This window comes from Paroedura picta, chromosome 2, assembly GCF_049243985.1.
Source record: "Paroedura picta isolate Pp20150507F chromosome 2, Ppicta_v3.0, whole genome shotgun sequence".
Lineage (NCBI taxonomy): Eukaryota > Metazoa > Chordata > Lepidosauria > Squamata > Gekkonidae > Paroedura > Paroedura picta.
In genome coordinates, this window is record NC_135370.1 from 95,979,867 (window position 1) to 96,002,342 (window position 22,476).

General features: G+C 42.5%; 1 protein-coding gene across 3 annotated transcripts in view; it reads right to left on the bottom strand.

Annotated features, from left to right (window-relative positions):
• Nucleotides 1-811: 811 nt before the first annotated feature.
• The window catches only part of NRIP3 (nuclear receptor interacting protein 3), a 43,874-nt gene continuing 22,209 nt past the window's right edge, over nucleotides 812-22,476 (bottom strand). Inside the window, exons 3-8 of one of the 3 annotated variants that reach the window (XM_077321764.1) lie at nucleotides 21,468-21,550; nucleotides 8,198-8,337; nucleotides 6,821-6,873; nucleotides 6,614-6,708; nucleotides 5,154-5,237; nucleotides 812-4,865 (exon numbers count right to left, since the gene is read on the bottom strand). In XM_077321764.1, coding sequence (XP_077177879.1) covers nucleotides 4,850-4,865; nucleotides 5,154-5,237; nucleotides 6,614-6,708; nucleotides 6,821-6,873; nucleotides 8,198-8,337; nucleotides 21,468-21,550 — 471 coding nt within the window. In that variant the 3' untranslated portion in view covers nucleotides 812-4,849. Of the gene's footprint in view, nucleotides 4,866-5,153; nucleotides 5,249-6,613; nucleotides 6,709-6,820; nucleotides 6,874-8,197; nucleotides 8,338-21,467; nucleotides 21,551-22,476 lie in introns of all 3 variants that reach the window. The other 2 variants (XM_077321765.1, XM_077321766.1) reach the window with 2 other exon arrangements.

Below are 22,476 nucleotides of genomic sequence, written 5' to 3' on the forward strand. Positions count from 1 at the left end.
CAGAATGCAGCAGCAGGTAATTGCTTTGGGATGTATATAGTTATTATACCACCCCTGTGCTAAAAGACCTACATTAGCTGTCAATCAGGGCTCAAGAATGTCCTGTTAGAGATCCCGAGCCTTGAGAAAAACTGAACTTTTCAAGTGGGTAGACTATATCTGCACTTGTCTGTTTATACAGTTTTGCTCTTTTTTATTAAGAAATGATGTTCTAGAAAACTTTTGAGGTTCCTAGTTCTCGTTACCATCTTTCCTATTCTGTTGGTAAGAGCTTTAGATTTCTGTATTATGAATGAATAAGTATTGTTGTTGTTATGTGCGAAGTCGTGTCCGACCCATCGCGACCCCATGGACAATGATCCTCCAGGCCTTCCTGTCCTCTACCATTCCCCGGAGTCCATTTAAGTTTGCACCTACTGCTTCAGTGACTCCATCCATCCACCTCATTCTCTGTCGTCCCCTTCTTCTTTTGCCCTCGATCTCTCCCAGCATTAGGCTCTTCTCCAGGGAGTCCTTCCTTCTCATGAGGTGGCCAAAATAAGTATACATTTTGAATAAGTATACATTTTGCTATTAATTTGCCCCCCTATTTGTTTTTGTGAGACAGGTATAGTCTCTTAAAGAAAATAACAGAAAGTCCCCACCTATGTAGGACAGGTATGCTATCAGAGTCATCTGAATACACGGGAGTTCTGTATTTGCTTTGGAGTACCCTCTGCACTTGTTATATAAGAGTAAAAGTATTTAAGTTTAGAGTACTAGAAAAAATTGTCAGCGCAGGAGATAAAGGAAAAATCAGTATACTCTGGCAGACATTTATCATCAGTTGTTCTTTATTTTCATAGTCACCACAATAATAAATACTCAAATAACAAATTAACCAAATACCACACAAGTGGCATATTTACTTAGACAAATATATTCCATGTTTCTATTACTTGTTGGCAGGTTTACATACAGTGCAGGTTACCTTGCAAACACAAGAGTTAGCCCAGTTAAATAGTATATATACTCAAGTGGGTAATGATACACAGAAAGAGAAAATATTTCCAAACACATACATGTTAAATATGTGAGCAACTATAATATTTCATTTTCATTTATTATTATATTTATATACCACCCTCCCCTGAGGCTCAGGGTGGTTTACATAAAACTTAGCAGAACAGGGAACAGTACAGATAACTCAGTAGTTATAAATGGTAACAATGCAGTAACAACAATAGAACAATATGACAGACAATGACAAAAGTGGAGGTTAACAAATTCATTGCAAAAAGCCAAACAACAGATTATTAAAATACATATACTAGTTTGATACTACTACATGAGCTATAGCCAAAGCTTGTGTTCTTTGTTTGAATGGATAAATCCAACTGAATCGTTGAAACCAGTAATGTGTCAAAGGCTTTGGTTCCTTCCACTGACTTTAATGATGGCTCGAGGTACATTACTAGTTCTACTAGATTTTTTAAAAGTGATGCATTGTGCCTTCAAATGTTATTGCAACCTATTATTGCACACAGTAGCCACCAACACAGACATACACACATATCTATTGAAGTCTCTTTTGAGAAAAGCACTTGAATATGTATACTTTGAAGCACACCAGCAGGGGGTAGTATGGGGCACTGGGGAACAATCCAGCATGGGGCCCCACTGCCATACCCCCACTGGGTTTTCTGCCTGCCACCAGAGCATTACTCACTGAGTGTGATTCAAGTGGGAGCCACTGTTGTGACCCAAAGGCAGCTGGTGTGAGTAGCCTCTGCTGCTGAGCCATTGCCCCCCCTCCATTAGGTTGTGTGCATGGCTGTCCATCCCACCCCCACATGGGGCCAGAGCAGCTGCCCCTGCTGTATAGCAAAATGCATTAAGTTTAATTATCCCAGTTCCTAAGGGCTGGTATAATGTTCTGAGCTGGACCAAAGCTCAGGGAAAATACTCTGGTTGGAGTGGAAAGGGCAACCTTATAAGGAATATTTGCAAAATATTGCTATGTTTCCAGCAAGTGTGTGTGTGTGTGTGAGTATCTAAGACAAAGCCAGTTCACACAACCATTTTGCCATGTTGTAAATATGGGCTAAAGAGATCTATGCAAATTCTAGCACCTGCTGAGGCCATTTGTATTTACCTCAAAGCATGCTCTAATTTGCAGCTCAAGTTACTGTTAGCACACTTCAGCCTTCAAGCCATATTGAGTAGCTTTGCAGTGTGGTCGTCAAGGTGGGTCAAAGGCTGCTAGAGCACTTCCTGATATAATCAGGGAAGCACAAGCTGTACACTCTGACTGCAATCACAAACATGCACTTGGAGGTGAGTGCAGCCAGCCAAATGGTTGCTCCAAAAGCACTGCCCAGACAGCCTGGCAGATTAAGAAGGCCAGTGCCTGGCAGTAAAAGGCTTAAGGAACATCAGCTGAAGAGATCACCATCCAGGTAGAGTTGCAGAGACAAGGAAATGTCCCGGAAGAGAGTCAAAGAGCATTAAACTTGACACATGACATTTTCTTGTTTGCCAACAGAATAATTAAAGAATGCTGCTGCTCCAAAAGCAGGAAGAAAATATGACTCAATCTCCAAGGTCTAGAATGATTAAACGTTTGTCTGAATGGGGAAGATTATCTTATATTATCTCTGGTGGTGAATTTCAGAGGCCCGCGAGAAACAAAATAATCAATAGGTAAAACTGTATGATTATCTTGCTTGGAAATTTCCAGCAGTCATGCCATTAAGAAGAATGAATTCAAAGAAACCCTGACAGGAGGCAGACAGTTTGAAGAGAGTTAAAGGTAGTATCCAGTGGTATGCATGGTTTATATGAATCATGTACACTCATTTCTTTTGTCTCTGCTGAAACAGATTCTGTAGGGTGCTTAAGCATTACAAAGAAATTATCCATATGAAAGAATCAATCCCTTTGGAAACTAGATCAGAAAGTTATCACAATGAAAAGGAGGGGTGCTGGGTTTTGTAAATTTAGTAACATACAGTGACATTAACAGCAGCTAGATTATGGTTAGCAGGTTCTAAAGTAGTGTTGTAACGGGGATATTAATATTCTCTTGTGATGCTTTATTGCTGCGGTTGCCAGGTCCCCCTGAGCCTCTAGCAATATTACCAGCTCGAAGTTGGGAACCTCCTGGAGTTTTGGGGGTGGAGCCTGGGTAAGACTGGGATCTCAGTGGAGTACAATGCCATAGAGTCCACCCTCCAAAGCATCCAGGGGAACTGATCTCTGTAGCCTGAAGATGAGCTGCAATTATAGGACATCTTCAGGCTCCACTTGGAGACTGGCATCCTTGTTTATTAACTCCCCCCCCCCCCAAAAAAAAAATCAAGAAATCTAAGATGCTGGATACAGAACAGATCAAAACTGAGACCCAATTTTTCTTTCTCTGCTAGTATTAGTAGTTCATAATTAACAAATTGCAAATCTCCATTTGGAAAACATTTCAAGAACTGAAAATATATTTAAACATCAAACTGTTTCATATCCATGTCTGAAAACCAGGATGCTATGTCCCTTTTATCAATATTTTCAAATCAGAAGTATTTCTTATCTGTTTAATTCTGAATCTTTGATAAGTATGGTCCAATTCAAATTTAAAGAAGCTTAAGTCACAAATAGGTATGAAAGGAACTATTGTTGTTTTTACAAAAAAGAAAATGTTTTGCCATCAAGTCACAGCTGACTTATGGTAACCCCACAGAGTTTTCAAGGCAAGCGACTTCAGATGCTGCATCACAACCCTAGTACTCCTTACGGGTCTCCCAATCAAATACTAACCAGGACTAATCCTGTTTAAGCTTCCAAGATCTGATGAGATCTGATAGGCTATCCAGGGCTATCCAGGTCAGGGGTACATAAAGACAGTGTGGAGCTGAATCCTCATTTATACATGACTGAATGGGAGAAAGATTTAAGTGCTGACATTTTACAAGGTATGTGAAACAGAATATTTGGGTTGAATCCTATCAGCTTTTCTACTGGCACAAGAGATAGCAGAGGCTGCTTTGACTCCAGAAAAGCCAGCAATTGTAGGCCCTGCATACACAAAAAGCACACAGAATGGGAAGGGGATCAAGCATGGTTTTCCTGTCCCCGTCGTACACCAGTGGAAAAACTGACAAGATGCTTCAGTGGTACTAGACTCCAAAAAAAGTACTTCACCCCAGATTTAAATGTTATGATTTTCTCCCCTGACATCATTTTTTTCCTCCAACCATATATACCTATGAACAGGGACAATAGTGGAATGAATGTATATACTACAAGCAACATTTGCTCTATGGTAGCACTAACTCACTGAAAGAACTAACAGTCTCTAATGTGAGGGCTAGAATACATGTTTACTTAGAGCTATTTCAACTTGAGCAAGTCTTCCTGCAACTGATTTAAAGCCAACAATGTTCAATTAGCATCTATAAATTGTTCCTTATTGAAACATACCTTCTTAACAATCTGATTCGCTGAGCCTAAACTTTGTTAATTCCAAAGAGGAAGTTATAAAATTGTCCTTTGTTTCCCTTCTCACAAATGGCAATTCATATTTAATAATCCATTCACACTAAAACAGAGGATTGCAACAGAAAAACAAACATAATTCTATACTTGAAAAGACCATAAAGGACACAATTTTTATGATCTTCATTTACAAGTCCGTTGTCCAGAACTCTGTTGTGGTAAGTGAATGTCTGAGGCAATTCCCTAATGCCCATCCTTTCATTCAGCTATAATCTAGTTGTAGTCTAGCAGCAGGAAGGATTATAAATGTCACCCACTGCTCTTCCATCATATGCAACCAATCATGCAGTCTTCTCCCTCTGACACCAATGGTGCATTCTCTTCATGCCTCAGAAGTACTGAAATGAGAAGATTAAAAACAGTTCTCTCAGCAGAGCTCCTCCTCCTGTTCTGTTTTCCTTAATTTGCACAGCTGTGGTCTCTAAACATCATAGCAAAGGCATGTCTGCACACCACTCTCTTAGGGGACTGGATGTATTCATGCAATGTACCCAACCCACGCATGCCATGACAGCACTGGGGCTTTGCTGCTCCCCAGCTGCCCACTCTGTTGACAAGGATGATAGCAAGAGCCTGTGGAGGCATCGTGGCCAGCACAGGGGAACCTGGAGGAAAAAGGTACCTGCCTTTTCCAGGGACACTTCCCAGGCTTCCAGTTGTGTGCTACAGAACTGAACCAGGAGCGCAGGTGGCTACCATGAGGATGTGCCCTAGGAAATAACTGTTTAGCAAGTATGGCACCTCACAGTGATTTTTTTTTCAATCTGTGGATTAAATTATCCTTTTGCTAATGGCTAATCACAATGTTAACAGAGGGAAAGGGCACCACCATGCCCAACCCATACTATAATGACATCAACTTTCATGCAAACAGGCTGGGTCATCAGGTGAATCTCTTTGCAATATCATCACTGTCTTTTCTCAAACACATCTTCCAGGAAGACGGTAGAGTTAATGGTCCCATAAATATGAATGAGTGCCTCACTTATTCTCTTCCTGGAAGCATCCATGTTAACATGTGTGCCAAGCACACCCTAAAATTGAAAGTTAAAAAAGACACACACATATCTCTTGGCAGTGGATCAGACACAGTATGTTTTGCCAATTCATATCCAAGGCTGTTGAGTGCAGACATGAGCAGCCAATTTATATAATTTATTTTGTCTGCAGATTGTGTCAGGTGAGTGAATCAGCTCAGAACGTAATGGGAGATGGAAACTTCAAATGTTAATCATATGCACAAATAGGAAGCAGAAACACATGTAAAGACCAACCACGTCTATGGGTGGCCATGGAACATATCTTGCTTTCTGAAATCATGCATGTCATCAACATCCAATATTGCTCAGTCATGTCATGTGATTGCTCCCATACATGTTCAGCTGTTGCTGCTGTTCATGACCTAATGGTGGCAGTTTTTGGTGCCACTCTTTGGGTAGTTACTGATCAACACAGGAAGCTATTTGAAAGTCAGAACATTGAACTACCTAACATAAAATTGTCTGTTCTGAAGGGAAATAGCTCTCCAGTGTTTCAAGCAGAGAAAAATCTTTCCCTGCCACCTGAAGGTCAGATTAGATGTGACACTATACCCAGTTCCAACTCAGGGACACCACTGCCATTTTAATGCCTAACAAGGGGAAGGAAAATTGCCATGAGGGCCTGATCTTGATTGGACCAACAGCACAGTGAGAGGAGGCATTCTTGGGAAAGCCACAGGGGTGTAGGGAGTGCTTCATTGTGAGCTGCAGGACCAAGCCCTCGTGGCATTTTTTAACTGCCTTCTAAGACTTCAAAGTGGTGGAAGTGTTTCTGGGTTGGGTATCTAATTTGGCCCTCAGACCCTTTATCTAGAAGACTGAGCATTGGACCTTTTTCATGCAAACTGGGTGTTCTGACACAGAACCATGACCAATCCCTGACAGCCCCCCATCGGTATCTAGTTAATCAACTGGTAAACAGGCACAAAGCCCCCTCCCCAGCAAATGTCAATGCCAGTCACAGCCAATGTTTACTTAACATTCACCATGCCAGCTTGGTTGCATGAACTGTTCCTAAATTCAACATGTTAAAATTATACACTCACTTCTCTTCACATGAATTCACATTACCAACAAATGGGATTTCTTCCCTTTCTGACTTTCCCAGGACCAGATGATGCTTCTCCATATTTATCACACACTAGAAAGAGAGTGAACATATAAATGTAAGAAAATAAATGAAAGGTGAAATTGCCATCTCCTTGTTAACAGGAAAAACACTGCCACGAGAGTAGGAGAAAGGAGAGGTTTACCTTCAAAGATTTCATTGTCTGTAAGCCCAGAGTGAAGTGCTTCTCATTGTCTTCTGAGGAGGAGAAGATAGATTCAGAAAGGGATGTTTTTATCCTCAACAAATGCATAATGATGGGTGTGGGGAGTAAGGCCCCTGAAAGCTGCAAAGGCCTACCCTCTCACCTTCCTCTAACTGTATCCCATGATGTTCAAAGAAAGGATCCAGAGCAAACCTCCCCTCCCTTTAACATGACATTTCTTAGTAGACCAACCACAGTATTAATTGCCCCATCTGTATGTGCTGCTAAACATAACAGCATCTGAAAGTGCTGCTGAATCTAAACACGACCCTCATCATATCCAAAGCACTGGACTGATTTCTCAGGAGGCTAATGATTAAACACCAGTGCTCCCATGATATACATTTAATGACTTTAGCAGAAAACTTAATGAGTCAACAAGAGACTCATACAAACCTTCATATAAAATGAGAGGTGCTAATACTTCCTGCAAGTATTGGTCTACACAGCTTTGAAATCCCTCCCCTTATCCCAAAATCTTGCAGCCTAACATGAGCATAAATGAAATTTATTTTATACCCGTCCAGACACAGTATTATGTTTGGCACGCTCAGTTTTTCGAAGAAAGCATTATCAGTGGCTAAACTTCCATGCTCAAATTAAGTTCCAGGAAGACAGCTTACTATAATTCCTGCTTCTAGGTAAGTCTCAGAAGAGCATTTCTAAAAGGCAAAAGTGCAATTTCAAATATATAAAAGTGCATATGCTTGCAAATTAGAGACTAGCAGCAAGAAGAGTTCCACTTGCTGAAACCCACTCTGGATCTCTTGGTGCTAGAGGCACAGCTAAAGGAAGTGTGAACAAGGCAACTCAGTTTGAGATGTTTTATACACATTCTGCTTTCACCTCTAACCAACAGGACTTGTGGAGTCCGGTGTTGTTTTTTAAAAAATGGAAACTGTTTGAGGTGAGAATGGAATTTTTACCTGCTGCCTGACATCCTTTAACCTGAGATGCTTTAGACTGAACTTGTAACTTTGGGCATGCCAAACAAATGCTGTAGAGCCAAAACACAGACCACCCCTGTGCAATGACTTCTCTGGTAGATCAAGGATTCCAATAACCAGAAGTTATTTGAGAGCATGGTATGCATACATACTTCTTTTGTAATCCCTAGCAGGTTTTTGAAACCATACAAAACCCCACCAAACCTATTGACCAGCAAATGATCACAAGCAATGACCTCTTTAAACTCTCTGAAAAATCTGCCCCTAGATAGAGGCCCTGTGTTTAAGACAATCAAATAATTTCAGCCATGTTCTTAACAAGCAAAAGAATTACAGCAATAGACTTCTCAACTTCCTATGCAACACTCACCTGTAACCACTGCAGAACAGTCCACAGGGATATTCCCTATTTTAAGAGCCAGATGTTCTATATGGCCAATCATTTTCAAATTGTGTGGCAATAAAATCTTCTCATCTTCAGGCTTGCAAAACTGCACGTGTTCCTTTAGCCTGCGCATGGAAAACAGCCACTAGGTTTACAACATGGGTTTGTTCAGTTTAGGATGCTTTGCTGCTGCTCAGCGTCAAAGCTGCTAATCACTCTTTCTCTTAGTGAATTAACATTTAGAATACTGAAACCATCCAAGACAAATTTATGGGGAAATAATGCCACCTGCAAATCCATAGGAGCACCTGTTAGGTAGGGTAGATGCATATTAACTGCAATTTAGCACAATAGAAAGGGCTTGAGAGCTTGAGCAGGATTGACCCTGTTACCATAATTATGAGACATTAAAAAGAAACCACAGCAAGTGTTCTTAAATTTACACATTTCAGTGTAGCTGAATATTCAGTCTTGCTGTCCCCACTTGCTTCTCTCTCCCCAAAAGCTGAAGTAATGCCACAACAAAACTGAGGGGCTTTCCGCACCGGGATCTTTGTAGCAAATTGGTTGCTGAATGAAAAATCGCCATTTAAAATAGTGGAATTCGTCGTTATGCATACCTGCCTTTGTAGTGGAATCCAGTTGCGTTTTGTAGCGTTTCCCACAGGCTTCCGGTCTCGGCAAAAATCGCTAGAAAGGAAGCGCTATTGCCAAGCTCGTCCCGCCCCTGGCCGTCAAGCAGCCAATGGGCAGCCGTTAGCATGCTCCCAATCAGCCCCTTTCCCTTTAAGAAAGTTTAAAAAAAAAAAAACACCCATTGCAATGAATCTGTGTTGATTCGTTGCAACGGAGAGACCCATCCAGCTGCCCGGTGTGTTTGAGCTGTCGTTGGATCGTTGCCACGCTCCCTCCAAGTGAAAACAAAAAATCCCCCCCCCCTCTCACGGGCCCGATTTTCGGCAGAAAACAGTGTAAAAAATAAAGGGAAAATACATCAGCAAACGGGCTTCTCTGTTGTTTGTGTCCAAAGTGTTGTTTGTGCTTAGTGACTCTGGGGAGGGACTGAAGCCGGGGAAGCCTCTAAACAGAAAGAGGCTCGCTGGTGCGTTTATCCCCGCTCGCTCGGAGAAAAAAAAAATGGCGATCGCTTCGCCGGAAGATCAGAGGAGAGAGCCAGGGGGAGGGACTTTGTAGAAACCGCAACAATGTTAACGCACAGGTCTTTTTCGCTAGTGTTGCAGATTGGTTGCAGGAGTGTAGCGCTTTCAGGAGGGTGAATCCACTTTTGGGGATTTCCCTGAAAGCGCTACAAGGAAGCGCTTTTTGCGGATCGGTTTCAGGTGTGTGGCAGATTGTCAACGACATTGTGCATAACGGCAAATCAATAGCGTTTTCAATTGGCAACCATTGTGCGATTTTGAAGGCGTGCGAAAAGCCCCTCAGCCATGCTCTTCCTGATTAGTCGATCCAGGGCCCCTAGATTCTGTAAGATGCACTGTTTGCCTATTTGTTTCTAGGAACAATTATAAGTGGTGGCTCTTACCGTTAAAAGAGGATTTGAATCAATGTCTCTTATTATTTTGTTTTTATTTTGTAAGCCACCTTAAGCAGGTTCCTACCCAGTGGCATAAAATAATTGTACATAAATACACCTCCACTGATCAGTTCACATGGGGAATTTCAAGAAGGTGAAACTGTAGCATAGATACCACCACCTTCAGTTTAACGGGGATTCCAGATTATAGGGTGCCAGCCAGTTCTCCAGTTGATTCTAGGCACATAGACACACCCAGGCAATATTTTTGTTATTTCAGAGCCTGATGTTTTCTCCCCTGTATTCTTCGTGTTTGAAAAGCATCCACTTTACCAGATGTTCATGAGGTAGGTTGACAATTATGAGGTTCTTGAGGGGGGAAAGACATTCTAAATAATAAGGTCAAAGGGCCATGAAAGGCAGAAAACACAAGATTTGACATCATTACTGTTTTGGATTGCACTTGAATATTATACCATACATAGCATGATCCTTAGAACATAATAATTTCATTGGATTCCCCCCTCCCCTTAGATCCTTCTAGATGCCTACTTCCAGCCCCACATCAATGTTGTTCTACTCCCTCAACCACCTTCCACCATCCCCCTTCCTTTATTGCAGTACAACCACCATTCTTTATTTTTAAAAAATATTGGCTGTAGGATTGATCACTAAATCAAGTGTTTAAATCTCCACTACCCATTTTTTTTTTTGGTTTTGCCATGAAAATTTAGTGATAGGATGCTGGTGTAACAGCCACCTCCCATTCATTCTCATCCCCCAAGAGGGTGAGCCTGGCACTCTCTGTACCTCCTGGCCACCTGACACATGCAAATACCACACACAAAAAGTCTCCATGGGGAACCTTTCACAGAAAAGCAGAGCAAGATGAGGAGCTTTCTGGGCCAGAGCTGGTGAACCATTTAAAAATGTTTACCTCCCCACACACACACACACACTGCTGCTCAGATTGCATTCTGAGGGGTGTGCAGTTTAAAAATCTATCTGTCTGTCACATTTATAGTCTGGCTTCCTATAGGACTCAAGGTAGATTATATAAAAAACCCTTTTAGAAAAGCATCAGGAGCCTGTCTCCCCAGGACTGTTCTTTTCTTGGGGCTTCTCTGCTGCCTTGTCTATTTCAAACTCTCATCAGTTTCAAGAGGTCTCCCCCTTTTGCTGAGACGCCTTTGTGTTCCCTTTCTATTTTTTTCAACAGAGCTTACAAACTTCTCCCCCACTTCCTCTTGGGATAGTTGCTACTCTGCTTTAAAATCAGTCTGCGAGAGTGTGCAAAGCCAGGGTCACTGGGTTCTGCAGGGCATTCTGTACATTAATTATGAGATCATGTGACTCTTTTCCATTTTCCCCAAAAGCCAATAACACAACAGAGAATCCCCTAGTGTGTGGCAATGTGGAAAAAGGGGCTTCACAGATGCTCTTGTCAGTTCCAAGAGGGTTTTCTTCCATTTGCCTGCCTTCCACTAAATCTACAGTGCATGTGCAAACACTAAGCCATAGGGATTTAAATGGAAGGTGTTTACTTGATGCTACTGGGCAGCTGCGACAGGGCAATAGCATAATTTTTTTTTAACTTTGGGCACCATCCCCAAACATCACAAGTGACTTTCTCATCTCAATGAAGAAAGTGACTTTTTGTTGTTGTTGTAGCTGCAGAAAAAATACACTGGAGAAGAAGAATGGTGCATAACACAAACACAGAATCAGAAGTCAAGCGAAAGGATTCGACTACTCAGAAAATCTGTCCCTCTTAATAAAACAGTAAGGGGTGTTGGATGGGCTCAGTCCATGATGGGGGAGGGAAACAACAATTGACCCCTTGGCCCCGGACTGAAAAGCGGAGGAGCCAATCGGAAGGTGTGAAGTGCCTTCCGATTTGCCCCTCACCAGGACAGACCAAAATTCCATTCAGCCAGGGGCAATCTGGAGAAATGGCTGCCAGTCTGCTCCTGACCACCAAAGGGAGAGGAGGTCAGTAGGGCTGCCAAGGGGGATGAGAACAGAGGCTTGGACAGGCTGTGCCAGCCCTTTTCATCCCAAGGCTGACCTAACTGTCAAGTCTAACTGTAAATTGCCTCAGAGCCCTGACAGAGCTGGCAGGAGGCTGCAGAGTGCTCCCCCTCCCTCCCCCTCCCTTCAGGCCTGCTGCAATGGAGCCTCTGACAGGCCCTGACTGAGGGGAGGGAGGCGTTTCCAAGAGCAACGCAGGGGAGCCTGAGGGCCTTCCTTTTGAGGGGGGGGACTTTCCCCTTCTGCCAAATAGTTGGCTGACACGGAGGCCACAGAAAAGCCCCTTCTCACTTAAAATACTGCTCTGGCCGGGGGTTAGACACAGCCAAGCCATGTGCCTTTCTTCTTTGCAACTCTCTGCAGATTTGAGGCCACTGCACAGCGTTATTCTGCAGAGGAAGCTGGCTCTTTTGTCTCCTGTTTCATCTGCACAACAACCCTGTGCAGTAGGCCTCAAATCTTTCAATTGAATGACAACCTGTGTGGGAGGCCTTAAATGTTTCTTCACCACAGTAGCCCTTTCTGCCTGGGGAGCTGATCTTTATACTCTGCAGGTGAGCTGTAATTCCAGGAGCTCTCCAGGCCCCACCTGGAGGTTGGCTACCCCTGGGTTGGAAATATTCCTGGAGGTTTGGAGATGGGACTTCAAAATCATACAATGCCTCAGAGTCCAGCCTTCAAAGGAGCCATTTTTGCCTGCAGTTGGGAGGGAGCGGTGCAGGTGTGTCCCTCCTGGGCTATGGGTTATGGGTTATGGCCAGCCCTTACCAGCAACTGTTTGTATTCTGGGGCGCAGACAGGCAGACCAGCATCAGTTCTGTGAGATTGGAAAGTGCAGGAATATCTAAATAAATATTTACAGCCTGAAATTGTAAATAGTGAACAAGTAAATGTCTTGAGACACATGGGAACTGTCTTTACTTTTTTCAACCTTGGCCTGGCAAATAAAAAACCAGTATAAAAAACCTTACTAAGGTCAAGCCTGCTGTGCACAGAGAGTCTTCCTCTTAGGGTTGCCAGCTTCCATGTGAGGCTCTCTACCTCACCTCCCTCATGGGGAGTCTGCTATGGGGAGAGAAAGGGAAGACAATTGGAAAATGCTTTGAGATACCTGAGACCTGCTGGGTCACTGTAGCCCATTCCCAGTTCTCTCAGACATCTCATAGCCCCACATACCTCACAGATTGACTATTGCGGGGAGACAAATGGAAAAGGTGTTTGTAAACCGCTTTGAGACTCCTTTGGGTAGTAAACAACAGGGTACAGAAATCCATCCTTCCTCTAAGGAGCAACCATGAAAGAAGCATGTGGGCACATAACATTTTATCAACAGTGAAAAAATGGAAAAGAAGGAATAGAATGGACACCTGTGTACTGTGACTACCCCATGTGTATTAGGGCAGAGGGGCATTTCGGTGTCTGTGGCCTAATTCACACAAGAAGGGAAATGACGCAGAACTGGGTGGAATTGGTTGCCATGTAATCTTCCCCTAAGAAGAGTCTCCAGTCTGATTTTCCCTTCACATATCTGAAGACATGGCTCTGGAAAGCTCATTTGTAACCACTATGCTACAATTCCCAAAGGTCAGTCCTCTCCCACACTCAACGAACATTCCAAACCACAGGTTATTGACACCCATATCTCCACACCCATGTCCTCATTTGCCACCACGCCAACACAACCTCCCACACAACACACAAATTCAACCCGATGCCCTTACAGACTAGACACTTCCTCCCCTTCCTCTTCCCACTTCCAAGCTTTAGCACCCGTTTTATTCTTGGATACAACGGGCTTTGCCCCTAGTCTGAAATAAGCTGTGCATTTATTCATTTATTTGGCTTATATACTGTCCCTCATTGTGAAGTCTCATGCATGCATAATAGGCCTTAGTCTTTAAACCACCACAAGACTTATGCTGACTTTTATTGCAACAGACTAACACAACTGCCTTTCTGGGAAAGGCAAATATTAGGTTCTATTCACAATAATTAAATTGGCCAAATGTCATATGAATTGACAATAATGAAACAGATAAATTAATATGAAGCAGAGGGGAGTTCTTATAGATGTAATGCGAATGAATGTGGTGGGGCTAAGAATACCAGTCTTCAGGTGGGGCCTGGGGATTTCCTGAAATTATGATTCATATCCAGATCATAGAGATCAGTTCCCCTTGATAAAATGAATGCTTTGGAGGGTTGACTTTGTGGCCTTGTACACCACCTGTGGTCCCTGTTCTCCTCAAGCTGCATCCTCAAATCTCCAGGGGCTCCAACCTGAGAACCCTACTCTCCATCCCCACCCACCTGGTGACCATGGGGGACCTGGCAACCATTTGTTGGAGGGACTCATCTCTTTATGATGCTGAAACTTCCCAACCTGTGTGAAACAATGGAAATGCCACACAGATAACCCTGCCTGAAGGTTCTGTTTCATAATGGACTGTTAAAAGCAAACAAAAAAGAAAGCATATGCTCTAGATCTTCAGTTTGTTTTGGTCTGTGATTTTTGAGCCGTGTATGAAGGAGGAAGGCACTGATGTTTTTGCTCAGTGGCAGATTGTACCAGTCTGCCTCATGGGTAAAAAGAACAAATTAATAAGATATTAGAAACTGGCAAGCCTTTCATCTTCTGCTAATACATGATGTTCTCTTGCTCTGTCAAGTAGCATTTGTGGAGATGGGTGCTTTTAATTTTGACCTGCTTCCTGCTCCTTGGAATGCTTTACACTGAAACAGAACCATCACTACAGAAAGGTCCCAGGGCTCTACAGATGTCTTTGAACTGTCAACACAACCATCAAATAACCAGTTTCTTACACCAAACTTTTCTTAGGATGTGTATAAGACTTATTGCGGAGGTCAGAGGGAGTTCATGTAAGTTAGTTGATCTCTACAGCTTATATGCACTGGAATACAGCATAGAGTGTGCATTCTGAAGACTACTACAAGCTGTTGCTTTATAGGAAGGGGTCTTTTCCAGAAGTTCTTCCCCTATATTCAGGAGCATGGGCAAGCGCATTGTATGGAAGTCTCCAGGATAACCAATGCAAAGGAGGACAGCATTCCTTAATCTTTGATGTTATGCACACTGGGGAAAGGCAATGTGTAGTCTGTCATGTTGGGATGAGAAAAACTAGGCCTGTAAGAATCCCCTCTACACAGCCATTAAAATCATAGGAATTCTACGCTCTCTGGGCACCCTGACAATACCTCTAGGCAAGAGAACGGCAGAAAGGTAGAAAGTTAGCAATTGCAATAAATCTTTTTTTTAAATTAAATGTTTGCAACATGGATCACATAAATGTCATATTCATTTTTTAAAATGCTTCTAACATCACAGTCTACTACACACCAGGCCCTAATACATTCCTCCCTTTGTTATCTACACAGGAGATGGAGCATTTATGACAATCCATAGAATAAAGCCAAATTAAGGTTAAGGTTTTGGTAATAACCTTCAAGGCCATACGCAATCTGGGCCCAGTGTACCTGAGAGACCATCTCCCTACCTATACCCCTCAAAAGAGCCTTATGCTCCGCCACTGGCTATGATCCAACTGGCTGTGGATCCCTGGCCCCAGAGAAGCACATCAGACCTCAATGAGGACCAGAGCCTTTTTGGTCCTGGCCCCCACCTGGTGGAACGAGATCCCTGAAGAGATCAGGGCCCTGCCCGAACTTCCAAAATTCCACAGGGCCTGCGAAAGGGAGCTCCTCCATCAGGCATTTGCTTGAGGCTGACCCAAAAACATCTGCTGGTCCCCCCTCAGACACCCTCTTTCATGACTTTACAATCTGACCTACCCAAGGATTCTGTCAATGTTACAATTCTTGGATTTTTCTATTATCCCCTCCTTTCCTTCGGTGGTATCCTGGTGGCATGCCTGTACTGAATAACAGTTTCAAAAATCTGTCAGGAAGCAAGGGTTTCTTTTCCCACAAGAATCTACATTTATTTATGCCTCCTTCGTGGTGCTTTTCTACTTTTCTTTTGCAGGATGAGTCATCCATGATTGATTCATGACCCATGCAGAGATGCTAAAGGAACTTTGATGTGAGCTTCTTTGAAGGACCCATTTTCTTGCCTGTTAAAAGCGTTATGCAGTTCAGCAAGGGGGGGGGAGGAGGCGGGAGCTGCCTTCCCAATATCCCCAGCTTTGCTTCCTTCCATGAATAAGATGTAGAACAGTGTATTCTAATTTCTAGTACTCGAAATGCACAACCCCCTCTATATGTATGTAATGTTTCAAGACTCTTTTCAGCTTAATAATATCTATGACACTTTTTAGCTCACAAAAGTCACAGTGATTATTTTAATTTCTCTCTCAGCCAGCTGATTTCGTGATTTCTGCCTCTACATTATTGTTGTGGCCTACTGATAGTTATTGAAGGCTGCTATATAATTTGTTTTAATATATTATGAATTGCTGGATGTTTTGGCTTGAATTAGGGTATTCATTTTATTTTACTGTGGCCTTCACAGAGAACTTTGCTGATGAGATTAAGTATAGGTATCCTAAATAAATTATTTATTGCATTTTTAAAGTTTTGCTTCTCTTCTAAGGAATTAAGGATAGCATAAATGGAGTTCCTAGCCTAGCAATAGTCTGGTCCTTGTCCTTGGTTCTTGGTATAAATGAAATATTTTACTGGAGTTAAGAAATACAGTATTTGGAGCATAACTTGCCCTTATATTCCACAAACAGGGCTATTTGTGCATAACTGCTTGCCACTGCTCTGGTTTCATTGTACTGAACTGCTCATATCCGTGCCTATTGGGAGCAAATCTTCAAATACAGCAGGTATACATAGTAAAATGCCCACCATTCAGTCACCTAAGGAAATAATTAATAAAGATGTTTCCAGCCAAAACAAGATAAACTTGAAGAGAATTTTTCAGGAGGTTTGAATAGCAGGCATGGGGGGGGGTATTTTTATGATTGGCTTTTAGATTGGGAATGTTTTTAACTATTATTGTAAGCTGCCTTGAACCAAGAGAAAAGGCTATTTATAAGTGTCTTAATAAATAAGTAAAATAATGAGGAAATCAAATTGTAGACTCCATTCCCAGGCATCAATTTCTATAACACAGGTTTGGAAAGACCTGGTGAGGGGAAGTAAGGAGTGATATGATCAGACCGACTGGTTTGAAAATGTTGTTCCATTACAAAGCAGAAATTTTTTTCAACCAATTTATAAGTGCCAGCTTTATCTATTGAACAATATTTCATCCTCAGGTTCTTCAGATGATGATGACAAAGCTTTCCCTATTACTCCTCCCTTCATTAGAGTTCCACAACTTTGTCTGCCCATCCCGCGCAAATTCCAGTGCCATTGTTGCTACTGATGAAGGGAGGAAGAGGATTTTTAAAAGGTGAAAGTGGAAAGAAGTTTGCATATTTTACCAGATTTGGCCAAATGGGACTTCCTGCAGAGATGAAGGGAGGGAAGCTTTGTCAATAGCTACAATTTCAAAGGTAAAAATTCAGCAAAGATGGAAAGTAGTTTATCAATTTCACATTTCTCCCTGTGGGATTTTAAAAATATATTTATATTATTGCAAGCCTGAATGAATGGTTTAGGAAATTATCTATCCCATAGACAGGGCCTAAAGTGGCATGACTGGGAGCAGGGGTGAGGCTGAGCCTATAACAAAAAACTGATGGTGTTTCTTAATTATTGTAAGTATAACCTCAATAGGTCTTAATTGTTAAGAACTGTCCAAGTACTCATCAGGGTTTGGAGGAGAAGATGCCACCACTACCCCAGAGTAGCCTGGTAATGCTATGAGTGGTATTAAGAACCTTAGTACTGTGTTACTTCATTTAGATGCCACACCTTTCACAGAGTCTCAAAACAAACCCTTACACATGCCTGATCTCTCACTCTCCTTCTTTCTAGGCATTTGATGTGGGGTAGCAGAACTACTGTCTTATAGAAGTGCCTAATGCCTCCAACTGTACTGTGCCTGAATATGTTTCAGGCAAGTGGCAACCTGGAAATGGAGAGAGGTGTGTTAGACATCACCAAGTATCTTACAATCCACATATTTCCTAGAACAAGAAGAGTTGTTCTTATATACTGCTTTTCTCTACCAGGAGGAGTCTCAAAGTGGCTTGCAGTAACTTTCCCCTTCCTCTCCCCACAACAGACCCCCCTGTGAGGTAGATGAGGATGAGAGAGCCCTGATATTACAGCTTGGTCAGAACCCCTCTATCAGGGGGCTACATGTGGAGGAGCGGGGAATCAAACCTGGCTCACCAGATTAGAAGTCAGTGCCTCTAACCTCTACACCAAGGTGGCCAGTTGAGACAAGTGAGCCACCCTCACTTAACACCTGGAAAGCTGATGCTACTGTTGCAGAAGCAGTCCAACAATGGCTACAAGCAGCATATTGAATCCCTGGAGGATGTGGACTGGCAGCATTTTGGGAGAATGTGCAGTTTCAGGAAGAAGTGAGTGAGTGCTGAATGACGCTGGAGAACAAACTTCTAGCATAGAAGTACTCAAAGTCAAAGGAAGCAGAAGAAGCTGCAACTGTGACTATTACTGCTTGATGTTGCCCATTTTACTATTTGTTGAATTTCTGACCTTTTTCAGATTTCTTCTTCTGCCAAACAAGCCAAAAACTAATACTCTGTGTGCCATCCCATTATCAAGGAACATATCCGCTAGGTAATCTAAATATTCCTCACTGTTGGCTCAGAAGCTTGTTTCATGTGGCCTAGTGGACAGAGAATTCCTCTGGCTGAGATACATGGTTAAATGACTGATCACCATATGGCAAGTCCTAGACTCCGTGTTCCTTCTCCTTCCGCACTTCCTCCCTAGGAAATACATGCTCTCTTTTCCCTGACACAAGATCATACAGCTTTAGGCTACAAGGTTTTAAGTTAATTTCTAAACTGAGAGGAGCTGGGGCACAAGCCTGCCTGCAAACATGCCTTCTGAACATCGAAGCTCCTCATAGATGCAGATTGCATAATCACTTCCGTGACCCAGTAGTAGCAGGAATGAGATTCTGCCTCCCTACTGCACATGTTCCAGAGATGAACCCTGTGACTGAAATCAAACTCGGGAGTTGAGTGCGGCTTCCATATTCTGCCCAGAGGAGCAGGGCAAAAACATCAGAGAACCTTATTAAACAAAAAAGAAAAATAATCAGAAATGGTTGTGGACTAATGCAGAAGAAGGGCATTTAGCTAAGTAGAATATTTTGCACTCAAATAGCTCACAGGAAATGGCCTCTCCCAGTGAGTTAAAAGAAATCTATTTCACCAAAACGGTCATCACCATGTTACTGCCTTTGGCTAAACAATGATCAGGAAAATAAGACACTCCGATACAAAGAACAAGGAAATATAAGCTAACCGGTATAAATAATTAGCAAAGATGTCAATCATTACCTTTATACTCAACAACATGAGTTTTTAACAATCTAATTTTAGTCAGCGACACACCAAAGAATGCAACTTTCCAAGGAGTTTGCCAGCTGGTCTTGTGCTTCTAGCCGTAGATTGATTTGCAGGAATTAGTAGCTGGTGAAATTTTTCATGGTCTGGGGCTCAATATCATCGCATGCCAATGGCTGCCAATCCCATGATTGTTAAGGACACAGCAACATGGGTCAACTCAAAAGAGGGTAATCCTCCTCGTAGCAACTGATTTATCAACAGCCTGGGGTGAGAAAGATAACTTATGAGAGGTACTCCGAAAAGCAATTCATCTATGAATACCAGGGAAGTACAGAAAGACTCCAACAAGTAAATGAATGGCTTTTCAGTCACAGGGAAACCTCCCTTCCCCCCACCCCCCATTATACATCATATAGGCAGAGTCTGTACACAGAAAAGGTTCTTGTTGTTGTCTCCTTCAAAGATGGTCTTAAGCTTTAGGGAAGTAGATATTCCCTGCAGCACAGATACAAAATGAGGTAAGGCTGCTGATTACCACAATCTGCCCGCCTGCCCATTGCTCACTATTGAATCATAAAGAAGGGCAGAAAGAAAAGGAATTAGGGTTGCCAGTTCTGGATGGGAAACCCCTCCAAAGCAGCCATTTTCTCAAGGGTGGCAAACCTAAGGGTGGCAAACCTAAGGAGAATCCTTTTAGAAAGATTCAGGTGGTCTGAAGCAGCAGAACCAAGTTTGAGTCCTGTGACACTTTTAAGAGCAACAAAACTTCATTTAAGGTAGAAGCTGTCATCGCATGCAGACTTCTTCAGATACAGAATCCTCTCAGTTTGCATTGCCAATTTACCAGGAAATAATTGGTCTGTCTGGCCCTTTAATACAACGTGATGTACAGCAATCAGCAGGCAATGGTTTTCACATCCAAAACATCCCCACCAGCTACCACCAGTACTTCAAGCTGCTGCTTTCATGCCACTCTGAGCTTTGGAAGAGCAAAGGAGAAGAAATTAAACATCAGCTATGCTGTCCAATTGAAAAGGTAGCACACTTTCATGTGATCTGCTGAACGTGGACTCTATTTTAGAAGGGAGTTGCCATCTTCAGTTGGCTTTTTTTACCTTTAAAGCTGGGGAAACAGTTATGGCCTGTAGACCATAGTAAAAATGGACTGACTGTGAAACTGGTAGAAATTCAGCAGTTCCATCCTTCTGTGGCAGCCAGAAGAGCATGGCCTGTAAGGTTTCTCCCTGTCACTGAGCTATCAAAGGCACACAATTCTGTTTGGCAGCCAGAAAAATGCTCCCAGGTGGGGGTCCTGCAGAATACTTTACAGCATAAAGTACTAAATGCATAATTATGACTTGTCTGTGAAACAAGCATATAAATGACTCTGCAGTGATTTGATCATTAGCAGGTGCAGCTCTCTCCAGTTACCGAAAGCTACAGTACTGTACCAAGAGGTCATTATAGATTTTTGCAACAAGGTAGCATTTATTTATTCAGCACTATGTGGAAGTACTTAGGCAGATAAGTTGTGATTGATTGTATAGTCATAATGAAATGCATCCCATTATTGCCATGTTTCCAGACTAAAACACCTCCAAGGTACTTCAGAGAACAAAGCTAAAGTGACAATCATGCAGTAGGACTCTTTGTGTGGGGCTCCACAGTACTCTTTCCAGTCAGATATCAGATCCCTCAAACCAAAATGACATTCACATAAAACAAACCTAGAAATAGCCCCCCCCACACACACACACACACAAACACACATTTATTTATTGTAGAATATTGGGAAAAGATTGAAAGACGGATTTATGTTTATAACTAGTAATCAAGCCCGCTGCAACTAATACAGCGGGCGCTAGGTTAGGGAGCCCCCGGCAGTCGGGCGGAGTGCGGCTGCCGGGGGCTCCCTTGGCAGGATGGGATGGTATACAAATCAAATATTTATTATTTTTATTATTTTTATTTAAGAAACAAATAGACAGCTCCACCCAGGTACTGAGTTTAAATTAAACACTGAGAATCAGTATCTAGGACTAGAGGCAATAAAAACTTTATTATTTATTCCACATCCCCTTTCTTGCAATAATTTTTCATCTGAGATCTCAGTCTAAAATATGGGTCTTATTCTCAGAAGCTGTTTGAACTGAACAGTTCAAAAGAATAAGAATTTAAGTTTGGCTCTGAGACAGAAACTTGTTCTTGGAAAACATTTGTGTTTTTAACCCGTTTCAGTCAGTGGCAGCCCTCAAATAGTGGTACTTACCCTAGTCGCTCCAAACATGCAGATGATATGATGTTGCGCTGACATCCAGTATCAACTGCTACTTGCAGCTCCTTCCCAGAACACTGTAGAGGCAAATTGAGCACTTGAGAAAATCCGTAGAAGGTGAACAAGCACTTTATTCTGAGATGTGTTTGTGAAGACAAAGCACAGGCCTCCCCATGAAATGTCTTGAACCCTGTTTCTATCATCATTGGAAGGCAGCTTTTTCAAGCTACCGCTGGTGCTTTCAGTATTTTACCAAGCAAACTGGTACAAAGCATATTCACTTTCAGTGTTCCAGCAGCTCAGATGTGATTTGGGCATTTCCTGACTTTATATCTAACCTCACAACTGGAATACAATACTGGGGGGCTTTACGCACCGGGATCTTTGTAGCAAATTGGTCACTGAATGAAAAATCGCCATTCTGCAATTCTCGGAGAAAAAAAAAATGGCGATCGCTTCGCTGGAAGATCAGAGAAGAGAGCCAGGGGGAGGGACTTTGTAGAAACCGCAACAATGTTAACGCACAGGTCTTTTTCGCTAGTGTTGCAGATTGGTTGCAGGACTGTATCGCTTTCCGGAGGGTGAATCCACTTTTGGGGATTTCCCTGAAAGCGCTACAAGGAAGCGCTTTTTGCAGATTGGTTTCAGGTGTGTGGCAGATTGTCGACGACGTTGTGCAAAACAGCAAATCAGTAGCGTTTTCAATTGGCAACCATTGTGCTATTTTGAAGGCGTGCAAAAAGCCCCTGGAAAACAGGGGGTAGGACCCTAACTTCCATGGGAACAAGTACAGCTACCAGTAAGGGAGTTCCACAGTCATACATGTAAAATGTAATGCTGAAGTTTTAATATCAAGATGTTATATTAGTGTTTGTGGAAGGCCAATTCTCACTTTACATTCTACATTTGAATATGCATGACATTCAGCCAGCAAACAGGTTGCGCATCACATGTAGGAAACTTTAACCATGTGAACCAGCACCTGGCTTATTGGTTGGTGTAT